The sequence below is a fragment of the Morus notabilis genome, unplaced genomic scaffold (genome assembly GCF_000414095.1).
Source record: "Morus notabilis unplaced genomic scaffold, ASM41409v2 Scaffold581, whole genome shotgun sequence".
NCBI classification, from domain to species: domain Eukaryota; kingdom Viridiplantae; phylum Streptophyta; class Magnoliopsida; order Rosales; family Moraceae; genus Morus; species Morus notabilis.
The window spans coordinates 87,929-100,522 of NW_010362557.1; the positions used below are offsets into that span (position 1 = coordinate 87,929).

At 36.5% G+C, this 12,594-nt stretch overlaps 1 protein-coding gene across 3 annotated transcripts; it reads right to left on the bottom strand.

Moving 5' to 3' along the window:
* Nucleotides 1-4,919: 4,919 nt before the first annotated feature.
* On the bottom strand, nucleotides 4,920-7,042 carry LOC21390238 (GDSL esterase/lipase At4g10955). 3 transcript variants are annotated; one of them, XM_024168416.1, is made up of 4 exons: nucleotides 6,934-7,042; nucleotides 6,390-6,530; nucleotides 5,495-6,092; nucleotides 4,920-5,352 (listed from the first exon to the last, which is right to left on the bottom strand). In XM_024168416.1, the coding sequence occupies exons 2-4, from the start codon at nucleotides 6,458-6,460 to the stop codon at nucleotides 5,317-5,319; spliced, it is 705 nt and encodes a 234-aa protein (XP_024024184.1). In that variant the 5' UTR covers nucleotides 6,461-6,530; nucleotides 6,934-7,042; the 3' UTR covers nucleotides 4,920-5,316. The 3 variants fall into 3 exon arrangements, with proteins under 3 accessions (XP_024024184.1, XP_010100758.1, XP_024024183.1); XM_010102456.2 differs by having other exon boundaries at nucleotides 4,920-6,092; XM_024168415.1 differs by having other exon boundaries at nucleotides 4,920-6,092; nucleotides 6,390-6,533.
* Nucleotides 7,043-12,594: the final 5,552 nt, after the last annotated feature.

Here is a 12,594-nt window from a genome sequence, read left to right on the forward strand (position 1 = left end):
TTCTCAATAAAAAATTTTTACTGTAGCAATGTTTCAAAAAAAAAAAAAAACACGGGGGATAAAAAGGGGCAACATGCCCTATCGCTTTCATTCAAAACTTCCACTTCCCCTTTCAGTCAAAACCCTACCAGCCCCACCAAGTGTTTCCGTGGCATCCCTTTCTCCTGCGCCGTCGACCCTGCTGATCAGCCGTGACCACAGCCTCGTGCGCACTCGAATCCAAGGGACCCAGTTGGTGTTGATTCTACCATTGAGGCTTTCCCCTATTCAGATTCCTCAAGAGAAGTTTTGGCGCGGAATTTCAATTTTAACTTTAGGGCTGAAATTTTTTCTGGTTGAGCCGCTCCTTCCGTCGCCGATCCCGAAATGGTGCGCACGAAGAGACCAGCCAACAAAAGAGTGGGTCGCGTGCCAAGAAACCCACAGATTAGTTATCGGACATTTTCCTCAATAGCGGCGGAAGTCCGGTACGACCAGTGCATCTGCCGGCGTTCTTTCAACCCTGAGAATGTGTTCTTGCTGACCAGCGCCCCTAATATGGGGTATGATGAGAGCATAGCTTCGGTCATCAATGCCATAAATTGGAGAACTTTTTGTTCTCCCCCGCCGGCCGCAGTAGTCCCTCTCGTCTGAGAGTTCTACGCCCACTTCACCCAAGAAGGGCAGCAGCATGTGTACACCCGGGGTGTTAAGGTTCCAGTTGACCCGGAGACGATAAATCGTTTCTATGGGCTAGAGGCCTCGGTTGATCTGCACTCTGAGTTTGCAGCGGTGGTTGATGCAACTCAGCTAAACAACATGCTGGAACATCTTTGTGTCCCAGGCACCAAATGGAGCGTCTCCAAGCAGGGTGCTTTGACGGTGCCAAGAAGCAGCCTTGCCCCGCAGAGCAGAATTTAGTACCATTTCTTGAAGACCCGCCTACTGCCCTCCACGACGATGCACACAGTGTCCAAGAATCGAATGCTACTGCTGGATCCTGTCCTGGCAGGCCGCCCAATCAATGTCGGCAAAATAATCAACAGGGAACTCCGGACGTGTGCTCGAAAGGCTAAAGGTAGCTTGTGGTTTCCCGCACTCATTTCAGGACTGTGTCAAAACAGTGGCGCGCCGGTATTTCCTCATGAGGAGACGTTGTCCTCGCGTGGAGCAATCACCACCCTGACCATAGCACGGTTGGCACAGAATCAGCCGGAAGGAGAACCTCCAGCTGAGCAGTCCTCCGATGAGGATGAGGAGCCAGACCCGGCGGGGCAGGCCGCAACCAGCGGACATGCAGCCGAATCGAGTAGCAGAGGTCAGAATGCGAGAATAATCAGCTCACTCAGCATGATGGAACAACGAATCACTCTCCAGGAAATTCAGCAGGCTGAGATGATGGAAATGATGCAGCGGATGCATAAGCAGCAGCAGCAATATTGGGCATACGCCGAGCAACGGGACAACGCCTTGAAGAAATCTCTTCAGAAAAACTTCACCAAGCCAGTGTTCCCATTCCCTGAATTTCCCGAAGAGGTGCTGGAGCCCGTTGTTTCTGAGGACAGTGCCTTGGTCCACCCAGAGGAAGAAGAAAAGGAGTAACAGGGTAGGCGCCCTGCCTACCCTGCCCAGGGAGTATAAATTTTCTGCCCCATTTTTGCTTTGTCTTATTTCAGTTGTTTTTAGTATCTGTTTGTTCTTGGTAGTTTATCAGCATTTTCCCCAAGCAGTGAGGACACTGCTTCCTTTAAGTTTGGGGGTGTTTGGCAGGCCTATGTAGATTTGTGTTTAATGCCTGTTAATTGAGTCTGTTTGTTTAGTAGCATATTAGTTTGATTTTTGTTAAAAATATATATATATATTTGAATAAATGCCTTGGTCTTGCTGCAGTTGTGTTGGTTTAAGGACATTCAATGAAAAACGCAGTGTGTCAAAAGTCTCAGCTTGTATAACAATTCGGCATGAGTTGAATCTTGGTGATATCTGTGGTTCGTTAGCTCCATGAATGTTGTCATGTGAAATTTAGCATGTTAGATCATAGCACAGTTGTCCAGTGGAAAGCCTAGGAAGTTTTGAGTCATTGTGAGAACTTGGGGTCATAGAACTGATTGTATGATGCCCTTGAAGTTAAGTTCAGGGGGGGGAGGCAAACGTTTTAGGGTAAATCAATGTTGAAAAGGGTGGAAGTGTATTTGCTATAAAAAAAAAAAAAAATCTATACTCTACTATTCCGAGCCGCCTAGTAACCAGGAGTAACATGAGCCCCATGTGTACTTTTGCGTCAAACAGCAGTTCGGGATATGAGTGTGCTAAAAGCAAATCTGGTTTGTGACGTTGTTGAGTAACCGGGTGCCTTCATCACCAATGTTGGCATTCGCGTAAAAAGGCAGCAGTGACATGAAGATCTAAAAAAAAAAAGAGTTCAAAAAGGGTTATATGTATGCACCCACCTAGTGCCCTTAGAGGTAGACTACGGGTTGAATAAAGCCTTAGGCGTTTGGTTCTCTAGAGCACCAGGAGAGGGGTCAAGCAATCAGCTTATTAGACCAAAAGCTAGGCTCAAGGATCGTGATTCAAGCAACCTAGGTGAAACAAGGATGGTTAGCTATGGTCTCACACACTCACTATTAGAGGAATGTCATTTGTGGAGTGGGCAGAATGGCAGATTGATCTGAGATTGGATGAAGAGTCGGTTGGAAATGAGATGGGACTCTAGAGGCATTATTGGAGAATGGAGAATCAACTTGCTCAGCGGCCAAAGCAGAAATTTGTGTTTAGATATCGTGTTTTGTTGTTTTGTTTTGTGTTGTTAGGCATTACTCGAGGTCGAGCAATGACTTAAGTTTGGGGGTGTGATAACTCACAGAAATAGAGTTATTTAGCATACTTTTAGGCTTAATATTTGTTTATATTCTCCGGGTAAAATGCCTTTGTGTTAGTATTTTTAATAGCATTTATTAATCTTTGTCCGTGTGGCAGAAAGTTGTTATTTCTGGGAAATCTTGCTATATTTTGAAGTTATTCCTCAATTCAACTCATTGCATTGACCCTGGGAACTTAGTGCATGATGTCCACAGGAGGTGCTGACGTAGGCTTTTGGTGAGAAAAGCGCGGTGGAAAACACAAATGTTGAAATGCCTCCAATGCCATAGCATTGCTGCAGCAAAGTCGCAGCAAAAGCAGGAGCAGCCAAAAATTAGCAAGCTGGCGCAGTTTGTCTTTTAGCGCTGGTAGTGGTCTAAGCAAAGTCTGGACAGCTGTAAGAGCACCAGGAGGGGGGACCATCAATCATGACTCTCATGCAGACACTTGTCACTAGGGCACCTCAACATGCCCTAGTATATAAAGGAAAAGAAGAGTATAGTACAACGGGCCAGAAAAAAGGAAAGAAATCAGTGGAGGCGCACAGAATTCCTGTACAAGCTGGAAACGGAGACAGAAGAGAATTCCTGGACGCTGGAGCTGGAGAAAAGAATAGTACAGCACGGATACACAGGGGTTTTTGACCTCAGATTTTAGCTTAGCTGTTTTCTCCTTCTCTCTGTATTTACTTTCCGAGACCTTATGGATCTGTTATTTGTTATTAATTCTGATTTTGTTGAACTAAACATGAGCTAAATTCCTTAGCTAGGATTATTGATGGAACCAAAGTTGCAATGAAGATCTATTTGCTATTTTGATTGATAATGTAATTTTCATCTGGTTTATTCAAGCATATTTATTGTTTACTTTCTATTAAGTGACAGGCCATCATTTAGTAAGAAAACACAAACTTAAGCTAATTCTGGAAAGGTTGGTTGAGTTAGATCTAGCTTGGATAATGTAAGAGATAGTATAGGAATATACTATTATCTTGTACAACCCATTAAAATTGATGTTAACGTCAGGTTTGTAAACTAAAACACATAGGAATATGTTGGTTTGGTTTAAGGAATTACAAGCATAAATCTGTCGGAAGATGATTATGTAGAATTTTAGGTTGACTAGATGAACTTTGCTACAGCAATCGTATAGCAAATCGTGGTCAGAGTTGCAACCGAGGGAAAATCAGTAATCCTAGCCTTCATCCATCATTAAATCACAGCTCTAAGCTCAGATCTTGTTGACTTTTACCTCTTGTCTGCATTTAAATTACAGTCTTTGGTCTTATACATTCTTTTCACTTAATTAATATCAATTTGGCATTCAAACTATTCTCAATCATATTGATAAAACTGGTTTTTGTAATAGAATTCCTCATTAACTCAGTCCCTGTGGAGACGATACTTTACTCATTACTATATTACTTGTTCGATTGCGTGCGCTTGCGTTGAGTCATTTTATGCATAGAGTTTTTGGCGAACACTAAGCAACGGGCCACGGTTTCCGTCAATCTTGAGAGATCTTGAGTCGTATTTCAAATTTAGTTTCGGATTTCGTCACGTTGTTGGCGTGGTTCGTATCAGTATTAGGTCTAATTTACAAATCAGAGTAAAAATTTGTGTGAGTAACACTTGACCAAATCAACCTAAACATTGGGCTAGGATCCTGTTATTCAACATTTGGCCGAAGCCCGAAAGCTCATTGGCTGGACTTGAGGCAAATCTAAAAGAAAGAGAAATTAGCTGAGAACTCTAATATATCTTCAGATTTATGTTACAAGATCTTTGTGGTTGAGATTTATGTCATTTTTTACTGATTTTGATTAGTCTATTTGTGTGGCATAAATCCAAAGCTCTAACATCCGTGGCATAAATCTGAAAGTGAGACTTTTTTTGGGAATTCTCAAAATTTCTCAACGTAAAGAGATCATGTTGATCACTTGGTAGCCCAAAGCTTTATGTGCTTTGCTCTTATATAGCATTTAACATACCGGAACACAATGAATATAAATAGGATATCACAGATTTTTCAATCAGCAGTGAAAAAACTGTTTCAATCGTTACATGATGATAACATATAGCTCTCAGAATTAGCATATGAATCTTAAAAAGTAGTGTACATGATCACCAAAATTAGACATGTATGAGCCAATATTATTGCAGCCTCATATCACTCAATTTGCCATGTGATCATCAAGTAAATTTTCTTTCATACAGCAAAAATGAAACAGAGGAAAGTTATACAATGTTCAGCTACTGAATTGGTACGTCAAGGAACGGAAATGGAAATTAGGATTCCACCATTGCTCCACGCTGTGAGCGCGTCGAAAATCAGGCGACGGAGTTTGATTGATAATCAAAAACGCCGAAGGAAGGAGATCGTACGGTTCAGTCTCCTTCCCTAGAGCGCCTGAAAATATGCTCTCAAATGAACTCTTTGTTGCCAACTTGCCAATTTCCCCAGCTCCAATCTCCTTCATCGTCTTCCTGTGCTCGAAATACCCGATATAACCTGAACAAATGGGGTCAGCCGGGTTCACAAAAAGGTATGGAAACCAAGCAGAGAGAAGACTAAAAGTGTCTCTATCATGATCATCATGAGCACTTGTGATGTGCTGCGGATGATGACCTTTCACAACAGTGCTTAAGCCCACCTTCATAATGCTGCCCGCGATGCGAATCCCATGTCGAACTCTCTCTCCTTTGATGCTTCCAATAGGAGCAGATATGAAAGGTGGATTGAATAGGTAAGTTTCTAGAGGAAACCCCATTTTTGCCATGTTTTTACCTACTAGTAACCCAATGGCTGACCCCAAAGAATGCCCTGCCAACCACACATTTTTAGCCCCGCATGAGGAAACCAAGCTCTGCATAGCCTGCATCGCAAGCAGAACCCGCGAGCTCTCATGAATCGTGTTGCAAATGCATTGGAAGTCAAGCTTCAAGTCCCTTGATCTCGTGTCGGGTTGAGTCAGAGTTCCTCGGAAGGCGACGGCGTATTTAGGGGGTTTTAGCTGATTGTGATTGTTGTGGAACAAGTGTGGATTAGGGAAGTTGTACTCGTAAATGACGCCGAAGATTGAGTTGTCTACATTATCTATGAGAACATGGTTTAGCTTGAAATGGAAGAACTCCCAATATGGAGAAGCTTGTGCTTCAGGGCCTTGGCGATTTTCTTGGCGGTCTCGTTCTATTCTGTAGGCTGCTTCCACCAAGCTGGCCGCAATGGCTCTTCGGTGATGCACATTTGTCCTGCAACAAAATTGATTAGGAAATAGGAATTTAATGCTCAAGAAATCTTTTGTGCCCCAAATAAAAAGAGATTAGGCATAATAAAATATACTCATTCAGTATTTTTCTAGATGGAGATCCTTTTTTCCTTTTGAGGACTGAAATAAAAAAGTGAGAAAATAAAAAATACCACTCACTCAAAATAGACTAATTAACATTTACGCCATCAAAGTGGTATAGTGAAAACGTCTTTTATTAAATTAGTAGAAAAATTTCACACCACTCAAAATATTACTAAGATAACTTTATTAGGATTACCAATCCACAGCAGTGAGATGTGAAGGTCCTGAAACGCTGAAAAGTTCTGCTGCAGAGAACTTTCTTCCCATTTTTCTTCTGCTATCTATTATCTTTTGAGAATGTTTCTCTAATTAATGTGCTCCGTACAGAAGGAAAATCCTGCTAACAAAAATTATGGATAGCTAATTACTGTTTAACATTATAAAAAATGAATTATTATCAATTAGTGGTACTTGAAAGTGCAGGCCACGAACAATCAACTAAATTGTATTTAAGAACTTAAGCAACTTAATGAAAATATAAAACCATACAGAAACAGAACAAAAACACACCAAGTTTATGTGATCAATAAAAAACTATGCCTTTGATTGTAGTTGCATAACCCAATTCAGCTACAACAAATATGATTATTAAAAGATCATTAATCGATTCCGTAATATCTGTAAACTAACAGCCAATTAGACAATAGGATTAGGATAAAATTAGCTTCAACAGCAGCTCTAGATATCCAAAATTTTTGACATACCAAAACACTTGCGAGGAAAGTAAAGCAAAAACATACCACAAAGGAGAGAATTAGTGCTAGGCAGTAGTCTTGAGCACTTCAATCAACATGAAATGAATTGAGAGAGACAAAAAGAATGAATGAGAAGCATGATCGTGGGAAAGACTTTCTGAAAACCAAAAAGGAGAAAAAGGAAAAAAAAGTACAAGTTGCCAAATTGCTTCACAATTCTAGGGTCAATCAGCAATATTTATATAATATAGGTTATAAAGTTAAGGAAGTTAAGGACCAACGAAAATTCAGAAATTAGTAGTTTGGATAGAATATTCCTTACACTGGATGGAAGGATCAAAGAAGCTGAACAAGGTTTGGAATGGCCAATTTAGCCTTATTGGTTATACATGTGTGAAAGAAAAGCTGGAGTATAACTATGTCTATAATGTCATTTTGTAGTCTAAAGTTTCATTTTTCTTCCATATTCTGAAAAGTCAAATTTTGCAAATAAGTATTGTAGCCTTCGACGAAATTAAACTTTTAAATTTTATTATAATATTGTAATAACACAAAGACAAATAACAATGATATGTGGGAAGTTTCCACATCAATAAGTACGGATAGGGACATAACAGTACTATTGAGGATTAATGTGAGGATATATGTTAATTTATGGAGAATATCACATAAAAAATAGAAGTAATATATAGGATAAAGTTTTGAGTTAAAATATAGAGTCAATGACTCCAAAAGATTTTATTTTATTGCCGGCAGTTTTCAAGTTGTCGGCTTTTCTGTTTATCAATTTCATGGTGGCTTTTTTTTTTTTTACGCTTATTTTTGGTAGGAGGCATGGAATATAGAAAGAAAGGATAAGTAAAATATTTAGATGAATGAAATAAAATAATATAAATGAGATTTTATAGAAGAGAAAAAAAATGAAGAAAATGTCAATTGTTATTTTACTCTTATATAAATAAAAATATGGTGAATGGTTTAAGGATACAATTGTTATTTTACATCCTTTTTATTTGTTAAATTTTCTCTCCTATTTTCTTCCCAAAGTTGAAAAAAATGAAAAGTAATGGGCCTCATGAATTTACAACTTCCTTCATTCCTCATTTCTTCTCTACCAAACGGTCTAAGATTTCCTTTTCCTCTCTAAATCCTTGCTTTAATTTCTTTCCTTTCCCTTTTGCACTCTACCAAACATAGTGTTGAAGTTGCAAGTCATTCTAAAAGGTAGTTGTGTGTTGTTCTTTTCTTTTCTTTTCTTTTTTTCTCCATGTCCTTCAGTTTTGAATTTTATGTCATTCTACAAGATGTCAGTCTCTCTCTCATTTTCTTTCTCTCTCATCATTTTCCAGTTTGATGTCGTTTCTCTAAGACGCGTGGCTTTTATTTATATCATTGTACAATTGTATCATTTATAAATATAGAGTAACATAAATGATACAAAGATTATTTATGTCATTGTTTGTATCTGTTGTTTTTCAGGATTGTTAGTCGTTTCTAAGTTACCATGTCGTTTCATAATTTACTGTCGTTTCTATTTCTCGTTTCCAAAATTTAATTCGTCTTTAAGTTGCATGTCGATTTGACAATTTGTTATCTATCCGCCACTCTTAAGATGTCTGTCTCCTATAACATTACTGTCGTCTTTTGTGGTGCCATTTTCATCATTTTATTATTTGTTTTTTTAGTTTGTTGTCGATCTTACTGTTATTATAGATGCATGGAATTTCTTAAGTTATTAGTCGCTATCATCTTTGTTCATCATTTTTTTGTTATTGCCCTTTTTGTTAAATCATTCATGTCATTAAGTTAAAATGTCGTATTTAGATTCGTTCATCTATATGGGATTTTAAATTCATATCCTTATTCAAATTGAAAGTCCTTTTAAACAATTAGTTGCATTTTGCATAATTTTTATAATCATTTTTAAAGGTTTGTGTCGTTTTAATTTTCGCAGTTGTTTTTCATGTTTCATCTTATTTTATATTTCTTCCATCGTTTTTAAAGGGGATTTCTGGTTTTATTTATGTTTTTGCATTGAGGATTATCGTCGTGTCTTTCGATATTCCTGTCGTTTTGTCTCTAATCTGAAAGTTTATTATTGTTTTCATAGTTGCAATTGTTTTTTTTTTCAGTTAAAATAAATCCCGTTTCCAAATTAACTTGTAAATAAATGTTTTTTTACCTAAAAAAAAAATGTTTTATTTTTGCCGTTATGTAAAGGTGTCTGTTGTTTCTTTCATCCCTTCTTTTTCTTCTTTTTTTCTCTTTTTTTTTTGTTTATCGTTCTTCAGGGTGCTGATTTTCTGGTATATACCAGATGAAGACTAACTTTTTTTTATTATTAACTAACAAATAATGATTTTATGTAGAACACACATTCGAGTTTTAACTCAAATACTTCGAAAGGGTACTTTGAGTTCTTCAAGAATACTCATGGAGTGAATCACGTGGATAGACAACTGAGAGAGCAAAGATTGTATAAGAATTACTTAACACTTTATCATTTCGTTTGATTTTGTATTTTTTTTTACTCTAACTTAAAAGTTTATAACACTTCACCTAATGCAAGAACAAATGATCAAGACTCGCGATGCTCATTTAAGTAACTACTAGAGGGGTCAACAACATGAGCTTATACAAAAGCTACTTCAGTAGATAAATTCGCCATCAAATTATTTTGGACCTTCCGTCTCAAGAAGAGAATATCCTCCACCACCATCACCACCGGCCGCAGTTTATTAGATAGTTTAATTCTTGTAATACTAAGACTTTATTAGTACATTATTTGCATAAGTGTTTGGGTTTTGCTTAAGTATCACTATTTTAGTATTTTGTTTGGATTCTAATATGTATTGAAATATTTAGAAAATTTTAAATTAATATTTGACATTTTATATATATATATATATATATATATTTAAAAAAATACAGGTATATAAATATGTTTTAGTTTTGGTGACTAAAAAAATTTGGCTGCAACAAATTAGTTATTTGCTACTAAATATTTGGTACATGATTCTTGTTCTTTTCGTTATTAAATATATTTTGCTACCAAACTTTTGGTATTTAAATATCATATTTTTCGCTACTAAATACCTTTTGTTACCGAATATTTGGTCACCAAATCTCATACATTTCGCTACCAAAAATAATTTGATATTAAATATTTTGTCCATAAATCTCATGGTTTTTGCTACCAAATACCTTTTGTTACCAAATATTTGATGATTGAATCGCGTACTTCTTGCTACCAAATATATTTTGCTACTAAAATTTTGGGGTCTTAAAGCTCACATTTTTTGCTACTGAAATTTTTAGTCCCCGAATATCATACATTTTGCTACCAAATACATTTTGTTACTAAAAAAATTTTTAATAGCAAAAATTATTTACTACCAAAATTTTAGTAATTAATACTTTATTTTACTCACTTTTTGCTAACAAAATTTTTTGGTAACAAAAACAGGACTTTTGGTTACTAAATTTTTGGTAACAAAAAATTCAAATTCTTGTAGTGTATATCTGGCCTTACGTCGTTCTCATAGCCAAAGGATGATTTGAATCGTTTAATTGCCTTATTATTCATGTCGTTTGTTAGTGTTTTTTTTTTTTTTTCTGTTTTCAAATTTATTGGCTTCTTATGTTTTCTTGCCTCAAAATTTTAATGTCGCTTACAAATTTTTTTTGTTTTTTTTTTTGTTTTTGGAGTTGTCATGTCTAATTTCTATAGTTATCGTGTTTTTACATTGTCTTTCACGTCGTTAAACAAATTATTATGTCGCTCAAGTTGTTTGACTTCTTTTACATTATCATTTTTCAAGGTATCAGTTCTTTTTGTTTCCGTTTCAGGATTATTGTCGTTTCCCATTATTCATGACGCTCTTTCGTGGTTTTGAACAGTAAAATTCCGTTACATGAGAATATCTTTGGAGTTAAAAGTTCGTCGTTCAAATATTATGGTGTCATTTCCCGCGATTTTTGCCGCTTGCATGATGTCGCGGCTTCACTGATGAGATCTACTAGTGGTAGATGACGGTCTTATTCAGTTTATCAATTTAAGTTAAAATATAATTTTATAAGAGAATTTTTAACTGTAATAAAAAAAATAAATTTAATTTTTTATTAAAATTTTTAATTATAATAAAATTAAAATTAAAAATTTAAATCAGTGAAATTAACGTGCTAACATTTTTCCGGTTATTATTTGGATGAGCTTGTTTGACTAAATTAAGGAGAGAGAACAAACAAAAAAAACAAAAACAAAACAAAAAAAATTCTCTTCTATACGATAGGCTAGTCCCCTATGTTAACTAGCGGAGCTCTTGCAGGGGGGAAGTCTAACACACACAGTATTGAAGCTTTTCTATTACATGAGTCCCTCCCTCTTCCCTTTCTCGCCTTCCACTCTTTCAGCCAAGTACTTAACAAAAAGAAAAGTCACTTATAATTCAAATTAGAGGAGATTTTCTGTACTGTATAAGTGGCTCGGAAGAAGAATCACTACGATACAAAGTCGTCGTTTTTCACCTATAATATATACCAACGTATTTTTTCTTCTAGTTTTGGTCGTGAAAGACGATAGATGAAAAACAGTAAACGTGCGGAGAATTGAACCCAGTGCCTTTCGCATGAGAAGTGAGCGCTCTACCATATGTGAGCTACACCCCATTTTCATCATCTGAACACATGCCATTGTTGTTGGCGGAGTAGATGGTCGAGTCTCAAAGCCGAAGACGGCCGGGAATGGTGGAGATTGATTGGATGTTGCGGTGGTTGGAGTTGGCCTCTCGCAAAGTTGTTAGGAAAGCAAAAGAGAAGACGATGGCAAAGAATATAATAGGGGCTATTTTGTTCTTCATGGCTTTGGTGTCAAACACTACACTAGCAAATTGATGATTTATGGGAAGGAAATATAGGATTTTTGGAGGGTCGTCCTGTATATGATTTGGACTTAAAATAAGACTATAACTACTAACTAGAACTTGTTAATTATATTAGTTATTATTATTATCTTTTATTTTTCTCTTCATTAAGGGTAGAATAGAATAGTCTTTCTTTCTTATTTCACTGGTCTATATAAACTTTGCTTTCAGTTGTATTTTATTTTGGTTAAGTAATTCAATGAGAAACCCTAGCCTCTATTTTTCTCCATAGAGTTCACATGGTATCAGAGAACCTTTTCCTTTTTGTTTGGTTTCGGAAATTTGTTGCGATCTTGATAATTATATATATTGGCTTCCTTTCAGCTTTGAGATTCGATTGCGATTGTTACTTGAGGTTTGAGTTTGTGCTTTCCAATTTCTTGTCGTTCTTGTTGTTTGCTGCATATTATTAAAAGAAAAGAAGAGATTTGCTTTGTTTGGATTTTTTTTTTTTTTTTTTTTTTTTGCATTGGGCTTTCTCACGTTGATGGTGCAATTTGGATTCAATTTGCTCATGATTCAATAAAATTGGAGTTGGTTCTCGCTGCTGCATTTTCGCAAAGAAAAAAAAATTCATACGCTTCCGCTTTCGCTTTCTTGACTCTGATTTAATTGCATCTTTGTTTATTATCTTCGTATTGCGATGGCTGGGGCTAGAGACGATTCTCTGCAGTCTATTAGTGTGTAATTAGATGGCAAGAATTATTCATATTGGAGTTATGTAATGAAGAATTTTTTGAAAGGTAAAAAGATGTGGGGTTATATCACAGGCACTTCGGCCAGG

Coding starts and splice junctions, on each gene's coding strand:
- LOC21390238 (XM_010102456.2), bottom strand. CDS start 6,460: ATGGGAAGAAAGTTCTCTGCAGCAGAACTTTTCAGCGTTTCAGGACCT. Junction 6,093..6,389: donor CATCTCACTGCTGTGGATTG/GTAATCCTAATA, acceptor ATTTTGTTGCAG/GACAAATGTGCATCACCGAA.